The 14,201-nt window shown below is 30.8% G+C and overlaps 1 protein-coding gene across 1 annotated transcript; it reads left to right on the top strand.

Moving 5' to 3' along the window:
* The first annotated feature begins 2,119 nt into the window (after positions 1 to 2,119).
* On the top strand, positions 2,120 to 8,051 carry LOC145324797 (uncharacterized). Its single transcript, XM_080167438.1, has 8 exons — positions 2,120 to 2,261; positions 2,490 to 2,577; positions 2,667 to 2,828; positions 2,909 to 3,043; positions 4,385 to 4,445; positions 6,125 to 6,216; positions 6,313 to 6,422; positions 7,805 to 8,051. Exons 4-8 carry the CDS (start codon positions 3,014 to 3,016, stop codon positions 7,857 to 7,859), a joined length of 348 nt encoding a protein of 115 aa, XP_080023564.1. The 5' UTR covers positions 2,120 to 2,261; positions 2,490 to 2,577; positions 2,667 to 2,828; positions 2,909 to 3,013; the 3' UTR covers positions 7,860 to 8,051.
* Positions 8,052 to 14,201: the final 6,150 nt, after the last annotated feature.

The following is a 14,201-nucleotide window of genomic DNA, read 5'->3' as shown; positions in this document are numbered from 1 at the left end:
GCTATAACCTTCAAAATTCTTCTTTTTTTCTTGAAAACGACATTCATGCTGAACAAAAGATATTTACCTTGGATGTACAGTATTACCCGCTAAAAGTATTTTTGGGGTGTACTGTACAACCCCTATTTCCTTATATATCATCAAAAGTTGTGTATGTCATTGTTCTCTATACATTTCCACATAAGAATAAATAAAAATTAAAATTGTACATACAGAAACAACGGAGATTTTTAGAACTTTAGAACTGAGATTTTGAAAAAGTGACTAAGGGATGAGTAACTTTTTACAAAATATGACTTTATTAGCAAAATTAAGGCAAAATACATTTTTTTTTGTTATTAGGAGAAACTTTATACAATTGTGTAATAAAAGATATAGGTTTTAAGTTAAAAGTATTTTTTTTCACAGATTTTTAAAAATCTCTTTAGGTTAGTGATATTTTGAAAAACTTCCTTTTTAAGCAAAACTATATTAGATAAAACAACAAAATAAACTATTAGGAATAGAAGAAAATTGTTTTTGTTTCATTATCTTAACTTTGATTACAAAAAAGATATAATAAAATAGAATTGAAAAATGATAATTATTATATTCTAAAAAGCATAATAAGCTACTTTCTGGATGATTGATATGTCAAAAAGGGGGAGGAGAAACTGTCATAATTTTATCGCCCGGTTACAAAAAATCCCCCAAAAAAACCGGTTCCCAGTTTCTTAATTGCATCATTCTTAGTATGAATCCCCCCTCAACTACCCTGGTTTTCATTTCCCTCTGGAGCAGGCAGTTTTGCTTACTTCCGTTTGCCAGTATAGCTCAACAAAATTTGAAAACCAAGAAAATCAAGGTGATTTCAAAATACCCCTCCTAACTTTTTTGTTTATGTAGTATAGTTGCTGATTTTTTTGTGAAATTTAAAGTTTATTGGCAACTTCATCCATTTGTGAATTGTTTTTATTCCAATTATTATTTTTATATGATTTTTGTATCGTTTTTTTACGTGCTATATAGCTCCGCCTCGGCATATAGGGGAAAAGTCCGAAATTTTTAATACCCGGTTTTACTAATTGATCTTTTTTACAACAACAACAAAAATGGGTTTTATTAACCCGAAAAGGGGTGGCACCTATAGCCAAAACACTAAATGTGATATAAATCGTTTCGTATCTTACTTGTAGCTCTATAAATTACATAAGGTTATGTAGTTTTCAATTACGGATCGTATCGTAGTATTAGCCACTCTACAACTCACTTTGGACATTCAAAAATTACATTTTAAATTTTTTGGGCCAAAAAAACGGGTATTTAAAAGAAAAACGGGTTTTAATACCGGGGGAAACCGCCAAAAAACAGGTACCTATGCCGAAAAGTTTCTTTACTCGCGCCAAACCAGGTTTATTTGCAACTTTCCTGTGGACGCCACTAGAGCAAAAAAAAAATGTAATTCTGTATTTACCGTAATAAAGCTTCCCTAAAATTTTCAGCTTGATACGTCCATAAAAGTGGCGCTTGGCACGAATTGGTTAATACTATTGTTAAATTGGGTCACCAGTATATTAAGTAAGTAATTTAAAAAATAATAAAATTTATTCAACTTTTACAAATACAAATATATTAGGTTGGGTTGATTTTTGTATAATATTTTACTTGCACATGATTTTTATAAATTATTTTTTTTAAAACCAAACACCTCTGGATAGTTTAAAATTTATCTTAAGTATATAACCATTGGCTACCACACATACAATTGTATAGCTATTTTTGAATGAGTGTCAATGTGCTCCTAGAAGAAGCCTTGAGGAGAAGAATCAGAAACCTTTGTCCATTTCATAAAATCTCATTCCTAGATCTCAAAAAAACTCTAAAAGTTGTCCAATTCTCAAAAAACTAAAAATGGTGGTGTTTAGTAATATCTGTGGATAGGTGAAACTAAAGATATTGTAAAACTAAAGTTCCTGATTTTACTCCTCAAGGTCATTTCTAGGTACACCATGAAGCCATAGTTCTTATTCAAAAAATTCAAAAATAGCTTTACTATTGTATGTTCAGAAAAAAGGCTCTCATAAAAAGATGTTTTATTTTCTTAATTGACAAAATTTACACAATGACAATTAATGTAAGTTGTAAATCAATTACTAAAAACTAAACACTTGATATAAAAAAATACAGTTAAAAGTAAATCTTTTATTTTAGTCTGAAACAATGATGATGTTAAGGTTATGCCTCTACTTTTTGGTGTCCTACTGCACTAAAAGGGTTGCTGGGTATGTTAATTTAACATTAACAAGTTTGATAAATTATCAGAAATTATATTTCATTACCAAATAATTCATTTCAAACTAAAATTAAATGATTTTTAGTTTTGTTCTTACTTTTTATACATGTATATTAGTTGTCACTGCCATTGCTCATGGGTGTGTTGATGAACTATTATTGTTTTATTATTTAGATTTTATATCCCTAGAAACTTGAAAATTGAAGTGTATTTTCAGGAAAATTAATAGCTGTAAACTTGCTCCTGCAAGGAATGAAGGTTTTAGTATCAACTCCAATAGTGTGCCTTATCAGGCAATAGTTAAGGTAGGTTTTTAATTTTAAGTAAACTCATTTAAAAAAGAATTATAAATAAATTGTATATTTAATACTTCTTTGTTTTTATTTTCGTTTAGAGATATACTTTCTCAACTCCATATAATGGTATAATCTTAAATAAGAAATATATTCTCACTGCAGCACATATTGTAATAAAAAATAAAATTCACACTGTTAAAGCAGAATAATTTAAAGTTCTCTATGGTTATGACCATCCTTGTGCTATCAAATCCAATTTGGTAAGGAAAATAATTTTAATTATATTATTTTTTTTTATAGACTTGTTTTTTTTTATCAATTTCTTTATTACATCAATTAGTGGAAAAAAGTGGATCAAATTATTCCATATTCAAATGTTTACTCTGTGGAATATGATATTGCATTACTAAAACTTGCTGATGAAATACAATTTTCTGAAACTGTAATGCCTGTAAGAATTCCTTTAGTCGACAAGGTAAGAAGGCTTAAATGTTAAACATATTTTTAAAAGTAAGGAGAAAGATTTTTCTGCCAAACCCAAATTTTTAGATTTATGTAACTCAAATTGTCCAAATTTATTGATTTTTCATATTGCACTAAATTGCAGTTGGTTTATAAAGTAACAAGGATGACAACATCCATAGGTAGCGAAGCACAAAAAATTGTGGATGGGAATACGTAGAAGTAGATTTAAAGTGTATTTATTAAAATCAAGAATAGATTTATTGGAGAAAATAAACACGAAACCTTGTTTTATTTTGTATGATGAAGACGGTTAAAGTAAATTACATACTAGATGCACATAACAATGGGGGGAAAAAATTTGAAACTGTTAATGCAAAAAAGTTTTAAAATTGGACCAAAAATACCAAAGATATAGGGAAATATGTCAAACATATAAAAATAGCCAAAAACCTGCTAAAAGGCAGTTTGGCCGCCATTGTTTCTTTTCTTAAAACACCAGAAATTTAATGTTAATATCTTTAACTGAAAAATTTTTGAAAATTGGACTATAAACACCAAAGATGTGGGTAAAAATGTGATAAATACAAAAATAGCCAAAAACCTGCAAAAAGGCAGTCTGACAGTCATTGTTGTTTTCTTCAAATGACAGGAAATTTAATTTTGATATCTTTAACTGAAAAAATTTCGAAAATCGGACCATAAACACCAAAGATATGGGGAAAAATGTGAAAAATATAAAAATAGCCAAAAACCTGCAAAAAGGCAGTCTGACCGTCATTGTTGTTTTCTTCAAATGACGGGAAATTTAATTTTGATATCTTTAAATGAAAAAATTTTGAAAATCGGACCATAAACACCAAAGATATGAGGAAAATTTGGAAAATATAAAAAATAGCCTAAAACCTGCTAAAAAGCAGTCCGACCGCCATTGATGTTTTATAGTTAATTGTGCTCCTTAATGATGGGAATGTTGTCAAAAAATTTCAGCTCTCTATCTTTTATAGGAGCCGAGAAAATCACGTTTCCCCCAATTCATTAATTACGGACGGACAGACGGACAGACGGACAGACGGACAGACGGACAGACGGACGGACGGACATTGTGAATTATAGAATAGCTTCGCTACTAACAAGGAACTAGGATTCTGTCAAACAAATCTGAGTGAAAATTTATCACCACCCAGTTTCTTCTATCCCACTTCCCTTTAGTTACAGCACAAAACAAGCCACAAAAATATTTAAATTTTCAGCAATTTCAAATGGAAATAATTTTCTGAATCACATCCCCTTGGAATGTAATATAAACACTCATATAGGAGTTTCTGCTACACATATTTGCTTTATTTTTAAGGATTTTGAAGGTTTGATAGGTTTAGCCACTGGATTTGACGAGCAAAGCTGCAAGATTAAGGAAAGTCCAACAAATTAGATATTCTTGAAGTATGTAAATACCCATTAGAATATCAAAAATATTGCCCACCTCACAAATAACTTTATAAGGACGACCATTTTTTTTTCTATAGGTCAACCTAAACAAGAACAACCAGCAAATACATTTATAAAATTGGTCAAACTAAATACTCTATAGGTTGACCTAAAATTTCCAGAGGTCCACCTATGTCTTTTGTGAACTAGGCTATAGGAGACTTCAATTTCCTTTATTTTCCTGTGAATGTTAGAAGGGCCATATTATTTTGGAGTATGGAAATGTAAATTTGAGGTTAAAGGGACTGTGAACGAGAAAATTTCTCATCAGATTATCAAACCTTAACATCATCTCTTTCATACAATCTCAAAAATAGGGTCAAACGAGCTCTTGTTTCCTAAAAAAAGGTCTTTTCCGCTGATTTTTGCTAAATACAAGATTGGAAGAAATTTTTCCGGACTTTATAAATGTGCAATTAATTGTCCTTTTCTCCGTCTATAGATAAAACTAAATTTTTGACATAGTTCTCTATTTTTCCTAATGGTTAAGCCCTCTTTTAACATAATCCTTGCCTTTAATCAATGTATAGTTACTTAGAAATTGATAAAATAAGCAATATTTTTTATTTAATATCAAATACAATAACAAAGCTAAAAACAGGGTTATTTATTAATAACCAAGTATATTCAGTTGGCCCATCTCTCGCCCACTTTTAATTAGAAATTTGTAAATAATAAAGGTGCAATATTTCTTTATAAACAGTCTGATAAAAAGGTAAACTAATTCTCCTAAGTGGGCTATTTATTTTCCAACACAATAAAAAATGATATTATCATTTTAAATAACCTCTGAGATACAACCCTTTGTAGACAGTGAGGTACTTTTTTTTGTCAATAACACAAATTTAAAATAGATCTTTATTTCCTAATTACTATGTTATCAAAACATGAATTGGCAATTTTATGTCATAAAATGAATTATTAACAGTTAGTAAATTGTTTCAACTATGTATGACAAGTTAAATATCCCTAGAAACACTATAATAAACAGAAACGTTCAGATTTTCCTTGTATTTCCATTCATCCCTCCCAAAATGCCGGAATTAATATTTTTGTCAATAGGACGTTTTTGGTTGATCAGTATAGTAAAAGGTGCTTAGAAATGTTAAGATTTTATAATCAGATGAGAAATTTTTACATTCACACTCGCTTTAATGGACTATTCAAATGGCTTGGGCTACTTAGATTTCTATAAATAAATATATGATAGGAAAGAGAATAGAAAAGGAGTAGCAGACTGGCAACCCAGAGACTAAATCGACAGACATATTTAACAATTTGGGACATTTTAGGATTGATGAGGTAGAGTGTCCTTAATTGCAGTATTAAATAAAAATGCCTTTTATGATCGAATTTTCTAATATCAATTTGTCTGTGAGGAGGTAGGAGGTAGGATATGTGAAAATACGAAGAAACGCCCCTTTAGAGGTGTTTCTACGAAAGGGACTAAACCCAATTATTTTACTTTATTACTGAACATTTTTCAGAGAATGGTTATATAAAATTCATATAAATAAGTATAGTATTTTAAAATTGAAAATGTTTATTATGTAAAATGTATTCTTTAAAAAATATATTTCTTGAACTTTGGTACTTAAACAAAAGGGAGCAAATCTAAAAGTACTCAAATATGGTAGTTGTCATGCTGTAGATAAATTTGAATTTAAAACTTGTGCTTCTATTGAAAAAGGAGCTGAAGTAAGTATTGTATTACATAATTTAAATTTTTTATTGTATATTTTTTATTTATTATTACTTTTTGAGAAAGTCTTAAAAAACAAATATACAATTTAGGTAATTTGGGGAGGCTTCTTTACAACAGAAGAAAATGGAAATCAAGTTGTAATTGGTTTGATCAGTAGTTACTACAATAAAAATGACAAAATGAACTTTAACTTTATTAGGTAAAGTATAATGAAATCAGAATTATTACAGTATGCTGTAAAATTCGACTTTTTATTGATGGGCAGAACTTACACCTTTTGCTCTAACTAACAGATCTATAGTATAGATGTATATACAGATAACTTCCTCCATTCTTTTTAAAAGCGAAGCTTTTCTATAATTAGGGTCGGTCCGTCCGTCCGTCCGTCCGTCCGTCCGTCCGTACGTCCGTCCGTCCGTCCGTCCGAGATAGATAGCTTTTATTCGTTAATTTAGGCATGTTAGAATTGTCCTACCGATTTCAAACTTTGCATGATGATTCCTGTAGTAGTTGGGTACGATTTAGAAAGCGTAGCAACTCTATAATCATTACCAGAATGTCCGTACGTCCATTTTAAACATGTTGATTTTTCTACTTTTTTAACAACAAATTTTCAAGTGTTTTAATTATCCGTTTGATCTGATTTTTGGTATATTGATTCCTGGGACAACAAAGAACAATATTATAAGCGAAGCAACTCTATAATCAAGTCCAAAAATGTAAGTATGTCCATAAACATTATCCTGTTTTTAAGCAGTTTATCAACAAATTTACCTACAATTTTGATTCGACATTTATACATTTATGTTCCGATTTTTCAGTTCAGAAACTATACAAGTGTTAATGTCCGTTTGTCCTACCGTTTCAGTGCTTCGCTTTTATGGATGTTGTCATCCTTGTTTTAATAAACTTCTCTGTCTGATAGCAAATTGTTTTCTGCTACTTGGATGTGATAATATCCCCAACCCAACTGGTGGATTTTTATTGACCTAATTGAGAGTCGGCACAAGGACATTGTGATGGGTACTGGAGATACTGTTATTTAACCCTTTCTCCCTCTAGTGTTATACTCTAATCTCTAACTAACCAAACCATTCTTGCGATTTACATTTAGCAATTGTATAACTTCAAATTTTTGTGTAACCCTGAAAGTTGTTAGAGAGTTTTTCAAACAGCATTTTTTAGACCTTTAGTTAAAATAGTAGTCTAGATAGTAATAAGGTTCTGAGGGTGGCCTGTTCTTTTAGGGTTAACAAAATAATATAAAGTAGTAAACTTTTTTTTGTCTGTAGCAAAGGATCTCGCTAACCGCTGAACCATTCGGGTTCTCCTTAACAGGGTAGCTTCTCATAGGTCCCGGGAAGGTTTATAACTATATTGGGGGAGGGTACAACCAGCCTCTCAAGAGAAAATACAAAAAATCAAAAAAAAAAATTTACGTAGTGACTTGAACGCCAAATAGACATGACATTTAAAAAAAAACATTTAAAGTGCTCCTAGAGGCCTCTAGGGGCGTAGCCGCTAGTTTAATATATATATAAATGTATATAATATACATATATAGTTAAATTTTGTTTGCAGTGTAGCAAAGTATAAGAATTGGATTCATCAGAATATACAAGATGGTGAATGTTAACAATTATTATAAAACTTATACAATGCTAAATTTCACATTTTTATTGATTGTTTTATGAAATAAATAATAAAGACTTGAAAATTGTCGTTTTGTGATATTTGTGCATTTTAAAAAGACGATTTTCAAGTCTTGATATTTTGAAAACTACGTGATAGAAAATTGAAATTCTTTCAAATATATGCCAAATAAATGTAATTTAACCAGGATAAGATATGCGGTTCACTAAATTAAGTTCAAATGCATTTCATGAAACTACCCCTTTAGAATTACAAATATTGTTATCTAAATTAAAATCTATATCACAAAGTATGTAGCTCGATGTCTGTCCTTCCGTCTGAAGCTTAAGATCTTAGTATCCGCTGGACCGATTTAGAAATATGTATATTAATCCTGTCTTGGTTTAAGCTATTTTATTTGGGGTGGGACACCCCCAACACCTCAGAAAAAAAATTAACCCCCCCCCAAAAAAAATTGAAAAATTAAAAGCTCAAAAAAAATGTAAAATGATATAAAATATAATAAAAGTTTATACAAATTTTAAAAAATTCTAAAAGATTTTAAAAATTCTAACAAAAAATATATAAAAATAATTTTGAATTTCCCTTGAATCTGTTAGGAAAAGGCCCATAGAGGCTAGGCGAAGCCGCTAGTAAATTATAAGATATGAGTTCAAAATGAACATATGTATTCATCCTATCAGGTAAAGCTGGCCAATTTTATCAAAAAAGAACTTTCCCTTGGGACTTGTTTGAACAGTTTTCATACAGTTCAGCACAAGAAATTTGTGTTTTATGCTAAAACACATTCAAAGAATTTTATACACACAAATTTTTAGTTAAGCATTGATGAACAAAACGCCATAAGTGCGATGGGGGAACCCATTTTGAGTTTCATCAAAATCATACTTTATGTGTAAACTTTCGTAATTCGTAAGTTTTTATAATCAAAAATAAATAATTTATACTCTATTGCTTTGAACAGTTGTATATAGGAGGGTAATTCCCATTGCCACTTCGGGCAAAGTCCCTAGAGGCTAGGGGAGAAGCCACTAGTAGATTATATTGCTGCTTTGTAATAGCTCTCTCTATTGGGAGTACTTGAATGGGAATACAGAGATGGGTTTTTGAGAAAGAATGCCGCGTTTTTTCGGCATTTTTTTAGACATTGATTGATTGAACGAAGACGATATCGTCTTCGTTCAATTGTCTTCGTTCAACAGAGTATATAACAAAAGAATTCAAAATTTTAAAATTAGTATTTTAGCCATTTGTATAATATCTAATACAGCTCTAAAACGTGCATTAATTAATATGCAGCAAAAATAGATTTAAGATAATTTGTTTTTCTTCTATGAAGGCTGTTCCAACAAAAGCGAAATAATTAAATAAATAGTTGTATACTCTGTTTTTTCGACATGTCTAAAAAATGTCAAAAAAACGCGGCATTCTTTTCTCAAAAACCCATCTCAGATGAAAATTACAAGTGTGGGTATTAGTATTGTAAAACTTTCTACACCTTCCTTGCTCCACATTACATTTTTTTGGGTGTTCCTGTAAAACACAAAAAATATATTAAATCTATTAGTACCATAATTCACATACTTTTTTTCTGGTAAATATTTGTAACAAACAAAACAAAAGCATTTGAAAAGCTAAAGTGAATATTTCTACTCTAGAAACTACAAAATATGCATATATTTTATAAATTCTGTATTTGGATTGTTTGTATGCTCTAAATGGCAAAAGTTTTGAAAGCTATTTAGAAAATCTATAGGTTTTCTTTCTACAATTTTATATATACACATTACACAACTTTACTTATCATCTCAGGATTTTCTTAGAGTATTGATGCAAACCTTAATTTTGTCTGTAATGATCTTATTACTGAAATACTTTTTATCTATAATACAAAGTAGAATCATGTCTGTATGTCCGTCCGTCCGTCTGTCCCTTAAGATCTCGGTAACCACTGAACCGATCAGATTCTACTCTTCAGGGAATACCTACTGAACCTGTGGTGGTTTTATGCTATTTTCTTGGGGCGTGGGACACCCTCACTTCTCTAAAAATAAAATTCTCACCCCCCCCATAAAAAATTGTTTTTTGGCAGATATTTCAAAATAAATAGCAGCACCAGAAACACTTGATTTTTGTAAATTTCTTTTTTTTTAAATTACCTCCCTGGGCAAAGCCCCTAGAGGCTAGGGGCGAAGCCGCTAGTTGAATTATAAAATACTAGCGGCTACGCCTTTAGAGCCCTCTAGGGCACTTTAGGGGAGGTTGTTGGCCCATCCACTTTCAATTTTAGTTTTAAAAAGAAAAAAAATTGGGATAATTTTTTGCAAGAGGCAATTTCTCTTATGAGGGTGGTGGTACCCACCCACAAATCAGTTATAAACCTTCCCAGGATCTATGAGAAGCTTCGTTTTAAATGCGAACTATATAGGTTGAATGTGTAGCAAACCGGTAGAGACAGACACAGATCCAGTTACTTTTTTTATAATGATATCTTTTTAAAACCTTTATCTAAATATATATAAAATCTCGCAACCTTTCCTAGCTAAAAAAAATCACGAAACACATCGAAGGTGAATTATCAGACAGAAAAATTTATTTCCAGTATGACTTCGAAACCGATTAATATCCAATGGATTAGAACCGGTTCGCAGCCGGTTCAGAGAAATCATGTATAGCATCGTATTACAGAAATTTTCCACAAATATTAAAATTCAAAGCATAGAATTAATACCAGTTTTGTTAGCCCAGGCCTCCGGCAATAAATTTGTTCATAATTACTTATAACTCAATATTCTGCTCTGACACTCGACAAGTGTTTATGTTTGTTTGTCCTTCCGTCGGATTTTAGAACTCCACTTGTAATCATCCATGTTAAAAATAATGAATCTTTTTTATTAAAATACATATTTATTTCTAAATGAATAATAATGAATAGATAAGAATGATGGATAAACGGACATTTTTCAAAGCTCTTTGTTCAAGTTTTGGTGGGGAATAAAAAGGCTAACAACACAAGAATGAAAAAATGCAAAGCCAATACAAAGCGTAAGAGTAATATGATGTAAATGTATCTTTTTATGTGTACCATAGGATCTTGTTCTATTAGATAAAGTAGTAAGTTTTTTTTGTCTGAAGCTTAAGATTTTAATTACTACAAAACTGATTGAGTTAACTTTTTTTATGGAAACTTCACATAGATCCTAATATTGAGACAATTTATTCCAATCCTTTGGGTGGTTTTAGTTTATTTTCCATCGCCTTTTTCAACCCGTTTTTATTCAGAGCACCTAGATGCTAATGGCGCAGCTGTAATAATTATATGAATGTAACAGGATGTCTGTTTGTACCGAATGATCTTGCCAATTGTTAGACCGATATGGCGCTCCTTTACAGTGAAGATAATATGGTCTTGGGAGACTAATGCCCCCCCCCCCCCATTAAAGGCCTCTTGGGGCGTAGGGACTATTAACTTAACATGTTAAAATTCATGAACAGCTATGCTCCTCTAAAAATAAACCATTCATATTCAAACTTGTATTCAAATTTTATGATGGATCGAGGAATGAGTAACTAAAAATCTAGTAGATTTTTTAGGGTATGGGGATATTATACAATTATTAAACAGGGGCAGGGAGGGGGAGGGGATATCGACCCTTCACTTTGCATTTTAGTTTTAAAAAGAAAAGGTGAAAATAATTTTTTTGAGGGGGTTGGTCTATTTTTCCAGGGGTAATTTCTCAAGGGAGGTAAGTTGCCCCCAACCTATAAATAGTTAAACATCTTCACTGTTTGTATTAGAAGCTTTACTGTGAAGGAAAACCATATCGGTTCAGCGGTTAGTGATATCCCTTGGTAAGCACAGACAGACAGATTGACTTACATACTATTACTTTTATATCAGGAAAGAATGACAATTGCCGAAGTTAAAAAAAATATTCATCCGGAATTTAGCCTAACTAATATAGATAACTAGAAAAGTGGTGGTGCAGGCACCACCTAAAAAATTATATTCTTCCATTGTCTTATCCCCAACTAATAGCTCTATTCTTCCATTGTCATATCCCTGACTATTAACCCTTTTCTTTCATTGTCTTATCCCTGACTATTAACTCCTTTCTTCCATATTGTCTTATCCCTGAATATTAAACTTTTTCTTCCATTGTCTTATCTCTGACTGTATGACCATATTCTTCCATTATTATCCCCAACGACTTTTTCTGTCTGACATAAAAGTCAGCTTTAATAAAATTAGACAAATTGAAAGCCAATGATTCTCAAAGCTGTTTCATTCCAACATTAAATTTTGTTTTAGTATAATTTTGTATAGTAAGAAAAATTCTGTACTCCCACCCCCCCCCCCTCTCTCTCTTTATCTGTCTCTATCTCTCTTTTATCTATCTCTATTTGATCTCTCTCTTTCTTGTGCGTTTGATATCTCTCTCGCTCTCTCTCTCCCTCTTTCTCTCTCTCTTTCGTGCGTTATTTTTTAAAGATTAAATGTCCCTCTCTAACTTTTCTTTAGTCTTTTTATCAATTTCATTATTTTATTTAAAAACATATTATAATTTTGCCTCTCTTTCTTTAAAATGTTATGGGATCCTAATTTTTTTTTAAAATTATTTTTTAGAATAAGAAAAACATGTCGTGTCGAAACTGAAAATGTTGAGATCATAATCACGCAACCTCCAAAATTCTAGACGTAAAATCACAGAACCTCCCAAATTCTAGACGTAAAATCACGCAACCCCCCTATTTTTACCCTTCAAAGATGGTTTCTATATTATAATTCAAAATTAATCAGTAGGATTATAAGTTTTTAATATAATGTCATAATGGCTTATCCCTCCTTGATAAAACTTTTGATTATTTTTTTTCTTCAAATTACAATTTTTGTATTCTAAAAGATTCTTTGTGTAATTTAGTGGCTGAGTGGTTGAGAGGGCTATGGTGTCTAGCTTATATATAACGATAAACCCCTTCCGTATATATCCTATATATATTAAACATACATATGATAGCATTTTAATATTTTATTTACATCTGAAAATAGGTTTTAAAAGTACGCCCTTAATTTATAATTTGTGTAACAAAATCTCAGAACTTCATTCTTTTAATTAATTAATACATGTTCTTCTTGAATGGATATCAAATCACAACCACTATTTACTTAAACAGAATATGCCATTTATATGTTATATATAGTGTAATTTATATGATAATGCATAATTAATATTGTGTTTTAGAGTTCTGGCCTTTTCCTCGCAATCGCTTACCCTTTCTTCTCTCCCTCCCTCTCTCTCTCACCCTCTCTGTCTTTCTCTCTCTCTCTCTCTGTGTCTCTCTCAAAGTACATATTGTGCATCCGTCGTGTGTAAGAATAACTTATTTCACAGAATTAATGATTTTTAGTTTAACGCGATTGATAAAGAAATTAGAGAAAATGATTTAATTCTAATAGATTGTTTTTTTGTAATGTTGAAGTTACGTTTTTTTCAAAACATAGATAATGATATAAAAAATACTACTCAGCCTATAATCTTCTAGTATTGTGCCAAAAATCTTCGAGGTTTCGTACCAAAAAATCTTCGAGGTTCCGTGACATTTTAATTACTTAAATTAATTAATGGGGATTAATCATTGTCAGGAAAGTGGTAGGGTGAATCTCGGCAAAAGCTACAACTGATGGCTAAAAATAATTTCTGCTTTGTGGTTAAACTTAAGAATGGATTATTCATATTTTTCATTGCATAATATATTGGACAGTTTTCCAACTATTGGAAAATGAAACATTCTTATTCCACTCGACATAATTAATGGTGGAATTAATCAAATAGCCAGAATTTCCTTTACAATCCAGCTCTTATTTGGCTTAGTGGTTAGCAGTGATGAAATGAGTTAGAATAATTCAGGTTCAAACCCTACAGCTGTGATGCTATTAAAGTACATTTTTTTCTCAGAAATGAATATTAAACAAAAATATAAAAACAAAATTAATTTAAAAAATAGTTCTTATTGTTTCCTAAAAAATCTCAGGAAAATCAAAAATGATAGTTGAAGGTTTCTATTAAGCATCCTTGGGTCTAGATGTCCTTTTTACGACTAAAAAGAGAGAGAGAGAGGGGGGAGATAGTGAAAGAGAGAGAGAGGGGAGAGGGGTAATGTACACACTATAATTTAACAGTACCATATCTTGTCTTCTTTACTGGAGGGGTTAACGTATATGTAGATCAAACAGAAGTTACCGGGTTCAAATCTACCTGTGTTAATAGTTTTACAATCCTTATAATAAAGTAAAATGATGTCTGTATATTTGTTTTTTTGTCTA

Source organism: Acartia tonsa, chromosome 7, assembly GCF_053477335.1.
Source record: "Acartia tonsa isolate MP-2025a chromosome 7, ASM5347733v1, whole genome shotgun sequence".
Classification (NCBI taxonomy): Eukaryota; Metazoa; Arthropoda; class Copepoda; order Calanoida; family Acartiidae; genus Acartia; species Acartia tonsa.
The sequence above is the reverse complement of the archived record's forward strand: the minus strand, read 5'-3'. Positions and strand labels throughout refer to the sequence as shown.

Coding starts and splice junctions, on each gene's coding strand:
- LOC145324797 (XM_080167438.1), top strand. CDS start 3,014: ATGCCTGTAAGAATTCCTTTAGTCGACAAG. Junction 3,044..4,384: donor GAATTCCTTTAGTCGACAAG/GTAAGAAGGCTT, acceptor TTTATTTTTAAG/GATTTTGAAGGTTTGATAGG. Junction 4,446..6,124: donor GCAAAGCTGCAAGATTAAGG/AAAGTCCAACAA, acceptor TTAAACAAAAGG/GAGCAAATCTAAAAGTACTC.